Source organism: Lycium barbarum, chromosome 11 (genome assembly GCF_019175385.1).
Source record: "Lycium barbarum isolate Lr01 chromosome 11, ASM1917538v2, whole genome shotgun sequence".
Taxonomy (NCBI): domain Eukaryota; kingdom Viridiplantae; phylum Streptophyta; class Magnoliopsida; order Solanales; family Solanaceae; genus Lycium; species Lycium barbarum.
The window spans coordinates 44,584,609-44,599,683 of NC_083347.1; the positions used below are offsets into that span (position 1 = coordinate 44,584,609).

Sequence of the window (15,075 nt, forward strand, 5' to 3'; positions counted from 1 at the left end):
AGTGATTACCAGTGCCTCATTATGAGACGATGTGATCCCCTCTATGTCTTCTTCGATGAAAGTGATGCCATTTTTATCCTTAACTTCACGAGGTATCTTTTCCCAAGTAACTGACACCTTTCTCTTTTTTTCCATCATGAAGGTTGTACCAGCAACTTCGGCTCCTCCAATTATCATATTTATTACCTGACGTGTGACGATCGGCACGACCTGGTCGTTTGTACCTATACTTTTTTCATAATTATTCTTCGCTCTCTCACTCAATAACTACCTTAGGTATCCTTTCTTGAGAAAGTCAGTCACCTTCTCCCGGAGATGCCTGCAGTTCGCTCTTCTATGCCCTTTCGTGCAATGGAAATGGTACCATACAGTCATATCCCTTGAATTAGGGTCAGATCGGAGCAGCATAAGGAATCGTGTCGCAGGCTTAGTTCTCATGGTGGCTACCATCTGCACCTCATCAATGTTGAAGTTATATTCAGAGAGCTTTGGATATTTCGTACGCCTTTAAGGGGATCAAAGAGACTCTCCTCTAGCTCTCCTCTACAGACCCCAGTTGCTTCTACCACGATCATCCTTTCTATCGACATTTGACCTTTCCAAGGACCGGTACCCCTAATTACCACTGATCTCTCCGACAGAGTATATGGTTGAAACCGGTTCTTTGATGAGTTACGGTCCGACCCAACCCCTTTGCTCGTTGAATCTTGATGCCAGGTTCATCCAGTGACCTCTCCTAGCAGATCGTCTTCCACCCAGATCTTTGACTCATACCTATTTTATACATATTCCCACGTTGTTGCTTGAAAATACAATAGATTCTCTTTGAGTTTTTGTGAAGCGTCTGAGATATGAGGATTTAAACTCTCGGTGAAAGCCTCTGCGGCCCGGATGACGAAATCACAGAGTAACTCGCTTTCTTTTTACAAATACAAAAGATGTCTGCCTTTTGTGTTTGCACCTTTCGGGCTCCAGCACGTGGCTTAATAAACATATCTGCGAGCTTAACAAACAAACCAATTGAGTGTTCGGGCAAAAGAGAATACCAAGTTAAGGCCCCTTTTGGCCAATGTGTCGCCAAATTTCTTGATTAAGACAGATTGAATCTCATTCTCCTTAAGGTCATTCCCTTTGACCGCCATGGTATACGCCGTTATATGTTCTTGTGGATCCGTTGTCCCATCGCACTTAAGGATGTTCAACATATTGAATCTTTTTGGGATCAGCTCTGGCTCTGCCTCAGGTTTGTATGCCAACTGAATGTACTTCTTCCCATCTAGGCCCTTGATAATCGGTGGTGCCCCCGAGATCTGGTCCGTCCAGTCATGAAATTCCTTCACGTTCTTTTCTGCTTCCTTAGTATTTTTGTCCATCATATTGTTGATGTCTTGCATGAACTGTAAGATCCATGCCCCAAAGGGGTCCTCCAAAGCGTTTTCGCTCCCTGATGCATCTCCATTTCCAAAGGTTCTTCCTTCTGATCGATCGCCCCTAGATGTGTCATTCCTAACTATATGAGCGGGGGAGTCCCTTCGGCGCCGCTTTCTCCAGCATTTGGAACGTTGCGAAAAAGTGCTAACATAGTCTACCTCATGAGTTCCATCTCCTCGATCAATGGCTGTTGTTGTGACCTCATAATCTACATCGCTTCCTTGGGGATCTCGTCAGTAGGAGTTGCTTTCTCTGTAACCTGTTGATTTTGACCGTTCCTCGAGGCAATTGATCCATATGTATGCTGGGCCTTAGTCGTTGGATCGTGGGCAGGCACGCCATTCAGATTAAGCTGCTCATTGTTACTGTCATTTTCGGTGTTGAGACATGCTTGGTCATCACTAATATTTGTCATAACTGAAATAACGGTTCTACTAGAGAAAACTAAAGAGAATCAGTATAATAGACAGGGTCACAATGATACCACAATTGTCCCGCCCCGGTGCTAGTTTACCCGTAAATCGATATAATTGAATTTGTATACGTGGTTATGGATACACAGATCAATATGACTAAAATAATGAAATAATAGACAAGAACAAGTAAGATAATTGTAAAGAAAACTAATAATACTCAAAGTAAATAGCATGCATGAGCCTTGGAGAAGTTGTGAGCTAGAGTCCCTAGGCGGAGAGATTGCCAAAGCTTTGTCAAGATAGATCAAGTGCTAATATTAAGAAATTGCTTAAGAGTGCTTGCTTTTGCAATTAGATTTCAGATGTCCTTTAAAATGAAATGTGATACTCTATTTATATTAAAGCTATGAGGTGCACGATCCATGAATCGTGCCTCCCTTTATTACCAAATATTAATAAAAAGGGGTAATAATGCTCATTTAAGACTCGATGAAGACCTGGAGTCTTCTTGTAACGTCTGATCGTTGAACTTCGTGTGACCGGTGCAATAGAACGATACCCCGAGCCTTTACACTCTTTAGTCCCCATAAGCGAGATATCATACCACTTTTTCAGGGTCATGCAAGTTTCCTCGGAGCTTCTCCCTATCTAACTCAAATCCGATCTATCACTCTTGCCACATGTCATCACTTAATACATCCACTTGGAGTCTACGAATTTTACCCAATACATGAAGTTCATTTATATTTCCTTTTCTTTTTTCCTCCCAACAAGCCCTGTCGACCCGAAGAACAGAAATGTATATGCAAACCAAAAGCTACATCTTACAGGTGGGTGGACCAGAAGTAGCCAAAACATATTGACCATTCCATTATGTCAGTCAAAATTTATGTAACAGTTTTGTGTACATTACACAATACGTACGACGGATTATGACTATTTCACTAATTATAAATATTAATGATTTAATCAATTTCACTCGGTTACTTGTGTTGTTATCATGGTTTTTGTCATTTGAATTTAGCATAGTAGATTTTGTATGTATCATAGATCTGTTGGGCTAAACCAAATGAAGAAAAACAATTGTACGCATGCATTATGGTGCCAAACAATAATACCGAATTCATCAAAACTTCCTTTACCGAATTCTTGTGCTTTGTTTCTCCGTAGTTGATCTCCACTATAAAATAGCATTTGAAGTGTGCATAGGTTCTTCAAGTCCCTTTTGTAGATCCATAGAGAGCATTCAGCACTTGAAACTCAAAAAGGGCTTCACTAGGTAGATATATCATCATGGTGCAATTAAGTGTTCATGACTTATCTTTCATGTTTGGACTTCTTGGTATGTTAAATTGCAAAACAATGTACACTGATTTTGTACCTTTTATCTTTATTTTGTTCTCTCAATATTCTTTAACTTGTATTCTACTGTTATGCAGGTAATATCGTGTCATTCATAGTGTTCTTAGCACCAGTGTAAGAACAATTACTCTGATCCCTCTGTCCATATTTAATTTGACACACCCCTTAAGAAATAATTAATAAAATGATATGCTTACTATATCAGGCTTTGAATATGATAAATTCAATGTTTTAGAAAATGCATCAAGAAATGATTATAGTTAATAATAAGGATAAATTGAGAACTAAGTGTTAAATTCTGTCTTAATTTGCTAAATTGGACAAGTAAAAGTGCACATGTATTTTTAATATAGAGGACAAGTAAAATTGGATGGAGCGAGTACATTTCAAGTCTATTTAAGAAGTTTTCAGACAATAATAATATGATGGACAAGTTGGTTTCTTTCTCCATTTCTTTTTTTCTTCCAGGCCAACATTTTACAAGATATATAAAAGGAATTCATCAGAAGGGTTTCAAGCAATACCATATTTAGTAGCACTATTTAGTGCAGGACTATTGCTATATTATGCTTATCTCAAGAAGAATGCCTACCTTATTGTCAGCATTAATGGCTTTGGATGTGTCATTGAATTAGCTTCCAAGTCTCAGGTGAACTCCCTTTGCTCTTTCTCATTAGGAAAGAAACAAATTAAATTTTATACACGTGTTGTATATGATTTGAGTTATCGGATTAAATCTTATACACTGATAGTACAATTTTATTTATTAGTGTAGTCACATATTACAGCATGCTAGTTATCATAGATATTAACTTGTAATTATCTCATAAATTACGTGATAGCGTACTGTCAGTACACTACAATGTAAAGATTCTTTTACACTATTAGTGTCTTTTAACTTGAGATAGCAAGTCAGTTACCATTTTTATCAAGTTACTAATTAATCATTTTAGGAGAGATTTGTTTGTAATTACTTTATAAATGGTTTGATTGTGTAAAATATTTATATTTACACTATCAATACAGAAAAAGAGACATATTTCATACTACTATTTTGCTTGCTATAATTTGCAGATTTTCACGGGGTGGCTGATGTTGTTGATAGTGGGAGCCCTAGGAATGGTAATGTTATTTTCTTATGTATTTGCAAAATGCTCAGAAAGAGTGATGATAGTGGGATGGATTTGTGCTGTTATCCACGTTGCGGTCTTTGCTGCTCCTTTAAGCATCATGGTCTCATTAATTACTCTCTAGTATTTATTTCATACTGTAATTTATCCCTTTATATTTATATATATGCTTTAGTTACTTCCTTAGCTCTTATAAATGTGTGTTGCATAGGCAAGTAATAAGAACAAAGAGTGTAGAGTTTATGCCCTTCACTTTATCATTGTTCCTCACTCTCTGCGCTACAATGTGGTTTTTCTATGGGTTTTTCAAGGACTTCTACATTGAAGTAAGTCATCAATAAATTCATACAATTTACTCCCTCTGTTTAATGAAGAATAACTTTTTTCAGATACAATATGTACCAATGATCGGGTGCGGTTCAGTGAAATCGGTGGTCTAGAGCAAAATCTTAATAAGAGATCTCAAATATATTTAACAAAACTAGCTTCTGTGTGCGTCACACGTGCATTCCGTGCGCCGCACGTGCATCCCATCTCAATTAGAAAAATTATTTTAAAATCACATATATATTGTTGTTAAACATGTGTGTGAGGTATACATCTAAAGTAAAAGGAAGTTAGTGCACGCTCAAAAAAGATGAAGGATGATCCGATTTTAGTAGATTTAATAGTTAAACAGAAAATTATTGGACATTATTTAAATTTGGGGTGGTTGTTTCTTGAAATAGTTTGCTGAGCATATGAGACAGCCTTTAAGAAGCAATTTTCTAGCTTAATTTAATTCTTTTAAAAGGAAAAATAAAAAAAAACTATACACCTAACTCTACTTTTACTAACTACTATTAAAAAATGGACCCCCATAATTTAGGGGCCTAAAACACTTGCCTTAGTGTCTTGTATATTAGGTCGTCCCGCCGATGATATTTCTCTCTCTATAAAAGAGTACTATATCATTATGATTCAAATTGGAATTTAAAAGTTAAAAGAAAACGAAAAAGTATCTTACAAATGAAAAAGCGTCCTATAGAAATGGAATAGAGGGGTAGTGCTTTTTTCCTGTTCCAACCTTTTCTTTTCTTCTAAACAACTAATTTGATTTTTATTTAATTTTGTTACCCATTGGGGATTGTGCAGTTACCAAACTGTACTGGGGTTTCTATTTGGAGTCGTTCAAATGCTACTATATTTTGTTTACAAGGATTCAGATAAAGAGGACATTAATGAAATATTGGATCTCAAAGAAGTTGCAAAATCAAAAGGTGTAGAAGTCAGTGTCAAGATTGAAGGTGATTCTAAGGCATTGCACTCAATGGAGAAGGTTTTTCCATAATCAAAATAAGCAAGAAAAGGAATATCTAGCAAGAATTTAGAAACTTGTAATATTTAGTACTTGTAGCAGGCGGTGTGACCTAGACTTTACACTAATAATTCTGATTACCCAAACTTATATATGGAATGTATTTACATGTATCTAATGTTTACATTAAATTGATAAATATATAACATGTATTTACAATACACATAGTTACTATTTCTGTCCCGTTTTATGTGTCACAGTTTCCTTTTTATTTCGTCTCAAACGAATGATATCTTTCTGTATTTATGAACAACTAGTATCTCTACATGTGCATTGCACGTGTATGTCCAGTCATGTAGCACACGATTCTGTAAAATAATACAATATGTTTAGACAGATTTGAGTAAGTAATTGTATATTAAAAATTAATATACAAGTTTATGCGAATGATTGATATGAATCTTCATATAATAACTTATTTGTTGAGGTCAACATTACTGGGTATACATGTGAAATGTTGCAAGAAGCTTTTATGTAAAATGTAAAATGAGTGTAGGCATTATAAGCAACTATCTTTAGGATAGTAATCTTTTCTACATCTATAGTGCAAATGGGTAAATAAAAATTATGTTTGCAGGATACAATTCTTATTCAAGAAATTAAAGTTCCATTTTTTTATTTCTTCTACGACAGAAGTTCAACCCAATAGAAAACGGAACATCAATATATTTCCGTTGGTAGAAATGCAGAAGATTTAGGCAGAATTTCAGAAAAATAGCTTTTCTTACTGTGACTACAATACAGGATAAAAGCTTTTGTATAGATGTGTATTTCGATTTTAAATGCAGCTAACAATTAAAGACAAAAACAAAAAGGTTGATTACCAACATAAGTTCTGGTTGGTGCCTCAATGAGCATCACAAGCCTTGAAAAAGACACACCTTCTTTTTAATTATTTGATTATTATTATCAAAAAATTATTATATATAAAAATCTATGTCATCGATCAGGAATTATTAACAAAATATGTTGTCAAATAACAAAAAATCGTGGTTAATTCTATTTAAATGTCGTATCAACGTAAGCTTGTAAAAAAAATCATATTAGCTATGAACTATTAGAGATAGATCAATAACTGATTCCTTTTTTTTTTCTAGTCATAAAACACGAAATACTATATTAATAAAAAGAAGCATTCTTTAATGCTACACTCCTTTTGCACATATATAAGGTTAGTATGAATATGAATCATCCAAATACCTTTTCAAGTATAAATATGATTCATCCAAATAAAAGGCTTCATCTATATCATTTTCATGATCTCGATCTAATTATCAAGTATTACTGTAAGTTTTAATTTATGTCTTATAACCTTGAAAATAATATTCCACATTTTGCATAAATGCTAGGAAATTATATATAATCGATCCAATTTCCTCTGGTAAACATGCATGCTAGACATAATATCTATTATTAGAGTATGTCCATTTATTCTAATGTTTATAAATGTTAAATTTTCAAATCATATTCTATTGTTAACTAAGGACTAAGAACATAAGGTAGAACCCGGTTTTATCACTTTCTTCTTGATCTTTTGTTGCAGTGTCTTTTGCCATATACTCTCAAGCAATATCTTTGACCGTTAAAGATATACAGATGCATAGGTGAAAAGATTTGAGAATCAAGTAATTCATCACACTTTGCTCTTTGCCGCAATTTGACATTTTCTCTTCTGATATGCTAGCCTTATATATGTGCAAAAGGAGTGTAGCATTATTAATGCATGCTTAAAAAATGGTCCAAATTTATAAAGAAAGAAAGGTTAAGATAAAATATATGATTGTGTGTTCTCCGCTATTTATGTAAACCCAACTGTGTTGATCTTCAAATAGCTGCTCCAATCAACTTTTCCTTCATTTGGTTCATAAAGTGTGAAGATTCATACAAGTGTGCCAAACATTTGAAACATCCTAAAATAGAAATTAAATGCATAACCTGAAATGGCGAGAGGAGTTGCATTTTTTGGAAAAATGTCAACCCAAGGTTGCCAACGAATCCCACTCCGTCTCATAAAACTGTATTACAAATTATCAAATATAAAAATTGGACAAGATCAACTTTGAACAAAGTTTCTAAGAGATTAAGTTGAAAAGGACAAAGAAATGGTAACTTTGCTTGGTTGAATTGAAAGTGTGTATCACAATATGCGTTTTCTTCAACTTAAAAAAGAGAGAAACGGTTTGTAAAAACCTGTTTGGTCGTTATTGCATTACCGACCCTTTTGATAACTTTTTCGAGCTTTATTAGCTCATATTTGACCCGCGGGGACCGTTGGCATGCTTCCCGAGGTCATTGGAGTAGATTTGGGAAAGTTTTGGGGAAATGTGGCTTAAAACCGAAAAATAGTTGACTCAAAGTTGACTTTTGGGTAAACGGACCTTTTTTGAGAATCCGTTGGTTCCGAAAGGTCCGGATGGTCAGAGGAATCAATTTGGGTTTTTCATGAAAGAGGAGATTATGAAACTTGCAACAATAAAGACAAGTGATTTGCAGAATGTAGCACAACAAGAACCAAGAGTAAGTCAGGGGGATGGAGAAAATGACAAACAAGCTGTAGAAAAGGAGCAGAAAGAAGATTCAGTTCAAATACAAAGCCTAGGGATGAGTACCAATTAAAAATCATAGCAGAAGACTAAATCATTGCAATCTTCTAGTAAAAGTAACAACAAAGGGCAAAGAATAGAAGAGGAAGAAGATGTCAACTCAGGAAACATCACAAGTCCTGAGAAGATGCAGTCAATAGAGCAAGTAATAAGCAGTCCAAAGGAAACCAATGATCAGAAGAAGAATTTGCAACCAGAAGTAAATGAGTTACAAGGGCGACAAGGCAGCAGTTCTGTACAATCTTTATCAAAAAGCAAACAACATAGTGTTACCACTCCAAACAACGTATGTGAAAGTAACAAGTCCATCAAAAGAGGGGTGGATAAAGGTGAATGTACAGTTTTGGAGGTGATAATACTCAACATGATACAAGAATCCTAAAAACTGGGATTTCAGGGGGAAAAGAACTTGATATGCATTCAATTGATCAAAACAAACAAGCAGTGGCTAGACTAGGGGATCTCTCTCCAAAACAGGAGGATAAAGCAATAGAGAGAGGAAAGAAAAAGCAGATAAGAGACAACAGTGGAGTTCAAACAAGAAGAACTTTGCAGAAACCTAATGTTGCCTTATGAATGCTATCATTCAAATTAGATCTGTGAACACAATGGAAGCTTTTACAAGGTTAATGAAAATGCATCAAAAATATCATTTTGGTTTTATTGGTTTACTAGAACCTTTTCAAGATGCTGACAAGAAATAGGAATACAGAAGAAGAATTGGGCTACAACCTACTTTTGTTAACTGCTCTAACAAAATTTGGGCTTTGGTGAATGATATGTTTGAGGTGTGAATTGTGGAGGATTATCCAGCACTTTTAACTCTCAAATTGAAGATGCAGGGGCTTATGGAAAAGATGGTGGTCTCTCTAATATATGCAAAGTGTACTCAGATAGAAAGATTGGAGTTATGGGAGGCTTTGGAACAACTGGCTGTCACAATTCAAGTTCCTTGGCTGATAGGAAGAGATTTTAATGTCATCACATCGGAAGAAGAGAAGTATGGAGGTCTACCTATTACAATAAATTAAGTTCATGACTTCAAAACATGCATTCAAAGCTGTTTAGTGATGGATCTGGTCTTTAAAAGGGGAAAATATACTTGGTGGAATGGTCAAAATGGAGAGGATTGTATTTTCGAGAGGTTGGACAGATGTCTAGGGAATCAGGCCTTGCTGGACAAATATACTGGTTTGGAAGTGTCTCATTTAATCAGATATGGGTCTAATCATGCTTCTCTATTAATATCTTATACTGGGGAAACTGAAAATTTCGTAAAATCTTTCAAGTTTCTCAATTTCTTGGCTAAGGATGATAATTTTGTGGATACAGTAAAAGAACATTGGAAGGCTGACTTTATGGCTAATCCATTCAACTTGTTCCATTATAAGCTGAAGAAGGTAAAGGCTGCTTTAACACTATAGAGCAAAGAGACTTTTGGAAACATCTTTCAAGAGATTGAGACTTTGGAGGATGTGATCAAGGTGCATGAAATTCAGTTTGAACTTCTACCTACCCCTGCAAATAAGGAGAGACTGCATAAAGTTCTGGCTGATTTGAATAGATATCTGCACTTAGAATAAGATTTTGGAAGAAAAAGGCTGGAATGCAGTGGTTCAAGGATAGGGACAGGAATACTGCATTTTTCCATGCTTATGTGCAAGGTAGGAGAAGAGGTTGCAATTGAAAAGAATACAGGATCAGAATGGGAATTGGATAGAGGCGCATGAGGATATATCCTCAGAGGCTATTAGGTTTTTCTCAGAGCAATTTATTAAGGAAGTAGGCCCAACTGATTTTGAAATACTGGATCATGTTCCACAGAAGATTAATGCTGATCAAAATGATGTCATGGGGGAAGTATCAACTGAAGAAGAGGTAAAGAAAGTGGTGTTTAGTCTAAATGGAGAAAGTGCTGCTAGGCCAGATGGATTTACTGGAGTTTTCTATCAAACCTGTTGGGATGTCATAAAAGAAGATGTAATAAATATGGTTAAAGCTTTTTTCAGTGGATCAGAATTACCCAGGTCTATCACTCATACTAACTTGGTCCTATTGCCTAAAAAGGACACCATCAATACCTTCTCAGACATGAGACCAATTAGTTTGAGCGATTTTAGTAATAAATTCATCTCAAGTTTGATTCATGAAAGAATGGTGGAGTGTTTAGCAGAAATTGTTTCTCTACATCAGGCAGGATTTGTGAAAGGAAGAAGCATAATGGAGAATGTCCTACTTACTCAGGAAATTATTTCAGATATCAGGCTGAGGACAAAATCTACTAATGTAGTCATGAAACTAGACATGGCTAAGGCTTATGACAGGGTTCATGGTTTTTCTTAAACAAAGTGCTAAGGCAGATAGCTTTTTCTAAATTTGTGATAGATATGATATTCCGGCTGTTTAGCAATAATCGTTATTCAGTATTGATCAATGGGCAATAACAGGGATTCTTTCAGTCCTCCAGAGGGGTTAAGCAAGGGGACCCATTATCCCCTACTTTGTTTATTCTAGCTGTAGAGGTTCTTTCTAGAAATCTCAATGCTCTAAATCAAGTTCCTCAGTTCAAAGGTTATGGGATGCCTAAATGGAGTCCTAAGGTGAACCATCTTGCTTATGCAGATGATATGATCATCTTTGCCTCAGCAGATGTGTTTTCTCTACAGCTTGTTATGGAGGTTTTGAAGAAATGTGAGATCACATCAGGGCAAATGATCAACAGGGAGAAAAGTGCAGTGTAAATGCACAAAAAAGTGCCTAGGGATGTGAGCATCACTGTAGAAATTATCACAGGGATTGGTAGAAAAGATTTTCCTTTCATCTAGGAAAGATTTTCCTTTCATCTACTTAGGTTGTCCTATATACCATAGTAGGAGAAAGAAATATTTTTCACACGAAAGATTTTTTAAAGAAAGATTTTTCACACGAAAGATTTTTTTCACACATATTCTGATGAAAATAATGAATAGGATACAGAGTTGGAAAGGGAAACTGTTATCTTTTGGGGGTATAGCTATTCTTATTAAATATGTGTTTCAAAGTATGTCAATTCATCTTTTATCTGCAGTTAATCCCCTTATTGGTGTAATCAGGCAAATGCATAAAATGTTTGCCCAATTATTTTGGAGCAACGTAATAGGAGGGAAAAGTAGGAACCGGGCTTCTTGGAATCATCTTTGTTTACCATTAATGGAAGGAGAGATGTGATTCAGATCACTACATGATGTATCTATAGATTTGTTCTGTAAATTATGGTGGAATCTCAGGACTAAACCATCATTACGGAGTGCCTTCATGGTTAATAAGTATTGCAGAAAAGAAAATCCTGTGACTGTTCAGTGGAGATATGGATCTCAGACTTGGAAGAATTTGTTACAAGCTAGAGATTTGATAGAGTATCAAATTTGGTGGCAAATAGGTATGGGAAATGCACAATTCTGGTTTGATAATTGGACAGGCATGGGTGCTTTGTATTATTCTGTTGAAGGATATGATGAGAATATTCAAAATGTATCAGATGTGGTGGAGGATGGGTAGTGGAACATGGATAAATTGAATAATTTGTTACCTGAGGATATTGTGCAACATATTGACACCACTATCAAACTGAATAATAAGGGAGATTTCACAGTCAAGTCAGCCTGGGAGTATATCAGATTGAGAGGGCAGACTATGGATGTGTATAAGCATATTTGGATTAAAGGACTGGTTTTTACGATATCTTTTTTTCTATGGAGATGCTGGAAATATAAGGTTCCTTTGGATGATGTTTTGAACAAGATGCATTATAATATGTTATCCTAATGTTGCTGTTGTTCCAACCCAAAGGAGGAAACAATTCAACATTTTTTTGCTACATCTTATGCAGCTAACAAGATTTGGGCCTACTTTTCTTTAATTGCAGGAATGGACATGGAGGGATTATCTTTACAACAAAGAATTATAAAGTGGTGGACTGCCCCAGTCAAAGGAAGAGGGAAGATGATTTACAAACCTATTCCAGCTATCATTATCTGGGAATTATGGATGAGAAGGAATGCCATTAAGCATAGAGGGAAAAGTCAATTGAGAGAGTTATCTATCTAGTTTTTGCAACTATCCAAAGATTAGTAATGGTCAGGAATCCATCAATTACTCAGGTGCCACACAGATGGGAAGAATTGATAAGGATGCTGGAGGAAGGAACTAATAGGCTAAAGATTACAAAGGTGGTATGGAAGTTTCCACCATCAGGGTGGTTGTTGTGCAATATAGATGGGGCCTCTAGGGGAAATCCAGGTAGGAGTGCTTATGGTTTTTGTCTGAGGAACACAGATGGGAACTTGATATATGCTCAAGCTGCAGATATAGGCATTACTACCAACATAGATGCTGAGGTGATGGCAATTGTAAAGCTATGAGATATTGTAGGAATGAAGGACTCGACAACATCAGAGTCCAAACTGACTCAGAAATGATATATAAAATTTTAGAAGAGGGTTGGAAACCACTATGGGGAATTTTTAACTGGATTGAAGAGATTTTGGAGATAAAAAATGCTATGACTGTTTCTTCAGTCATATTTTATGATAGGGGAATAAATTGGCAGATGCCTTGGCTAACTAGGCCTTAGATAAAGTCTCTTTGCAGTGTCACAATTTCCAGGAATTGCCATTAATGTGTAGGAAGCTTCTCAATAGTGATAAGACCCATATTCCTTATTTGAGAATAAGGACTACAAGATAATGGAGGAATTGCGGGGGTGCTGGTTGGAAATTTGGAGAAAGGACAAGGGAAGGAAGCCTATCATCATGTTTAAAATTTTAAATCCATTTGGAGGAGAACATGGTGGTATTTTTTACTAACTTTGTGTATTTTTTTTTTTTTGCAGGTATCTAATCTATGTAACTCAGAAGATACAATGATCAAAATGCAGAACAAAATCATCAAGGAACAAGTGGAAGACACATACATTCATACTTTGGGCATAAACATCAAGGAACATCAAGGAAAACACAGAAATAACACTTATACTCAAATTCTCAGTTATAACTTTGAACAAATAGATTGGATAGATGTTTTATTTCTGGTATTAGCATCATACGGTGCTCATTCAAATAGACAAACATTTAATTTATGCAAGTCAAAGTTAAAGTGAGAAGGAGAGGCAAATGTTCCACAGAATCATCAACAACATCATCGGAAAAAGGGAAAATTGTAGCAGTCAAACTAGAAGTAAGGAAGATGGAGAACTTACCAGAAGCTATGGAGGTCCAACCAACAAGATGAGCTCGGACTGTGGTTTCAACACAGATAGAGTTCCAAATTGCTACATGCATAACAAGGACCAGGTCATTAAGCTTAATTTGCAGCAGGAAATTAAGAAGATGAATAGATCTATGAATTTGAAGTTTTACCTGAAGATGGAGATACGAGGCAATGAAGAACTCCACATCTGGAGGTGTGAATCGGAAATGAACCATCAGAATAACATCATATGGTATTCACCTTCACACAAACACCGGCGACCAGATACAGAGAAAAGCGTGGATAAAGAGAGAGAGAAGTCACCGGATAAATAGGGTTCCATTTAGGAAAGTGGACAAAGTTTATTTCTTTGGCATTTTTTATTTTTGTTTGCTTTTATTTTGGGCCTGACCCGATTATGGGTTGTGCCTTTTTAAACTCTATTTTATTTTCTGCATATTAATAAAATGCTCGGATGGGCATAATTAATTTTTTTTAAAAAAGAAAAAATCCACAAGTGGTACTTAGATTAATCATACAAAAGGCAGTTTGTAAAGGATATATGAAGTCAAAACTAGTAACGAGAGTGATTGAGCTAAACTACTATCCCTAGCTTAGAAGTTTGTTGGAGTTGATAGGATAGTTGTTTTATACCTATAGTAGGTAATTAGCAGTGTGCAAGGGTGGGGCTTTTGTCCTATAAGTGTTGTCCTTGACAATTTTGTATATATCACTTGGTAATTTATTTATTTTTGAGTTACCAAGAAAAATATTTCAAAGTCCTTACGCTAGTTCAAAATTGAATTATCCCTCTCTATTATCCAAGCGTTTGGCTAGTATGATTAACAGAAGTTCGGAAGTTCACAGCCATGAAAACGATAACAAAAAATCTCCAACACTCCTTTTTCCTGTAATGCCAAATCAGGTATCATTTTTGAAATTTCATCACTCACCTATGACCAGCTTATAACCAATATATATACTGTGGGTCCACAAAGAATTTGCTAAAATAAGCAAGCTCTTAGGATGATAAAAAATTTAAAATGAGAACGAAAAACTGATTAGCAGTTAATTAAATTCCATATTTCATTAAAGAGTTTAATTTTGGTGAAGTTAGGATGTGTAGATATTTTCTACCGTTAGGCCTAACCAAAAGAAAAACAAAGACTTATTGATTCATGAATTTAAAAGGGCATAGGGACAGACTTTAAGGGAAGAGAATCAATAGAGTACATATTAGTACTAGAATAATACATAGAGTCATTAGAGTAGCAATTTTGAATATACATAATCATGTATAGTTCTTTTACCGTTCTACGATACTACTTGTACAAGATATCTGTCAATAGAATCCTCCCATGGACCACAAGGAGAAGGCTTCACATTTCTCAGTTCCTCCCAAACAACACTATTTCACGTGAAACCACTCCCAAATGCAATCTGCCACACTCTATCACCTTTTCTCATTCTTCCTTTTTCCTCTATATGTGCAAAACCATACCATATGGAGCTAGATGAAATATTCCCAAATCTATGAAATGTCATTCTTG

At 35.5% G+C, this 15,075-nt stretch overlaps 1 protein-coding gene and 1 long non-coding RNA gene across 3 annotated transcripts in view; one reads left to right on the forward strand and one right to left on the reverse strand.

The window, feature by feature from the left end:
• The first annotated feature begins 3,080 nt into the window (after positions 1–3,080).
• The window catches only part of LOC132619097 (bidirectional sugar transporter NEC1-like), a 36,430-nt gene continuing 24,435 nt past the window's right edge, over positions 3,081–15,075 (forward strand). The window contains exons 1-4 of one of the 2 annotated variants that reach the window (XM_060334063.1): positions 3,081–3,189; positions 3,287–3,323; positions 3,678–3,858; positions 4,284–4,331. In XM_060334063.1, coding sequence (XP_060190046.1) covers positions 3,141–3,189; positions 3,287–3,323; positions 3,678–3,858; positions 4,284–4,331 — 315 coding nt within the window. In that variant the 5' untranslated portion in view covers positions 3,081–3,140. Of the gene's footprint in view, positions 3,190–3,286; positions 3,324–3,677; positions 3,859–4,283; positions 4,443–15,075 lie in introns of both variants that reach the window. The other variant, XM_060334062.1, reaches the window with a different exon arrangement.
• On the reverse strand, positions 7,353–13,835 carry LOC132616617 (uncharacterized). Its single transcript, XR_009573305.1, has 3 exons — positions 13,696–13,835; positions 13,536–13,607; positions 7,353–7,711 (listed from the first exon to the last, which is right to left on the reverse strand). It is a non-coding gene; the product is annotated as an uncharacterized LOC132616617 (long non-coding RNA).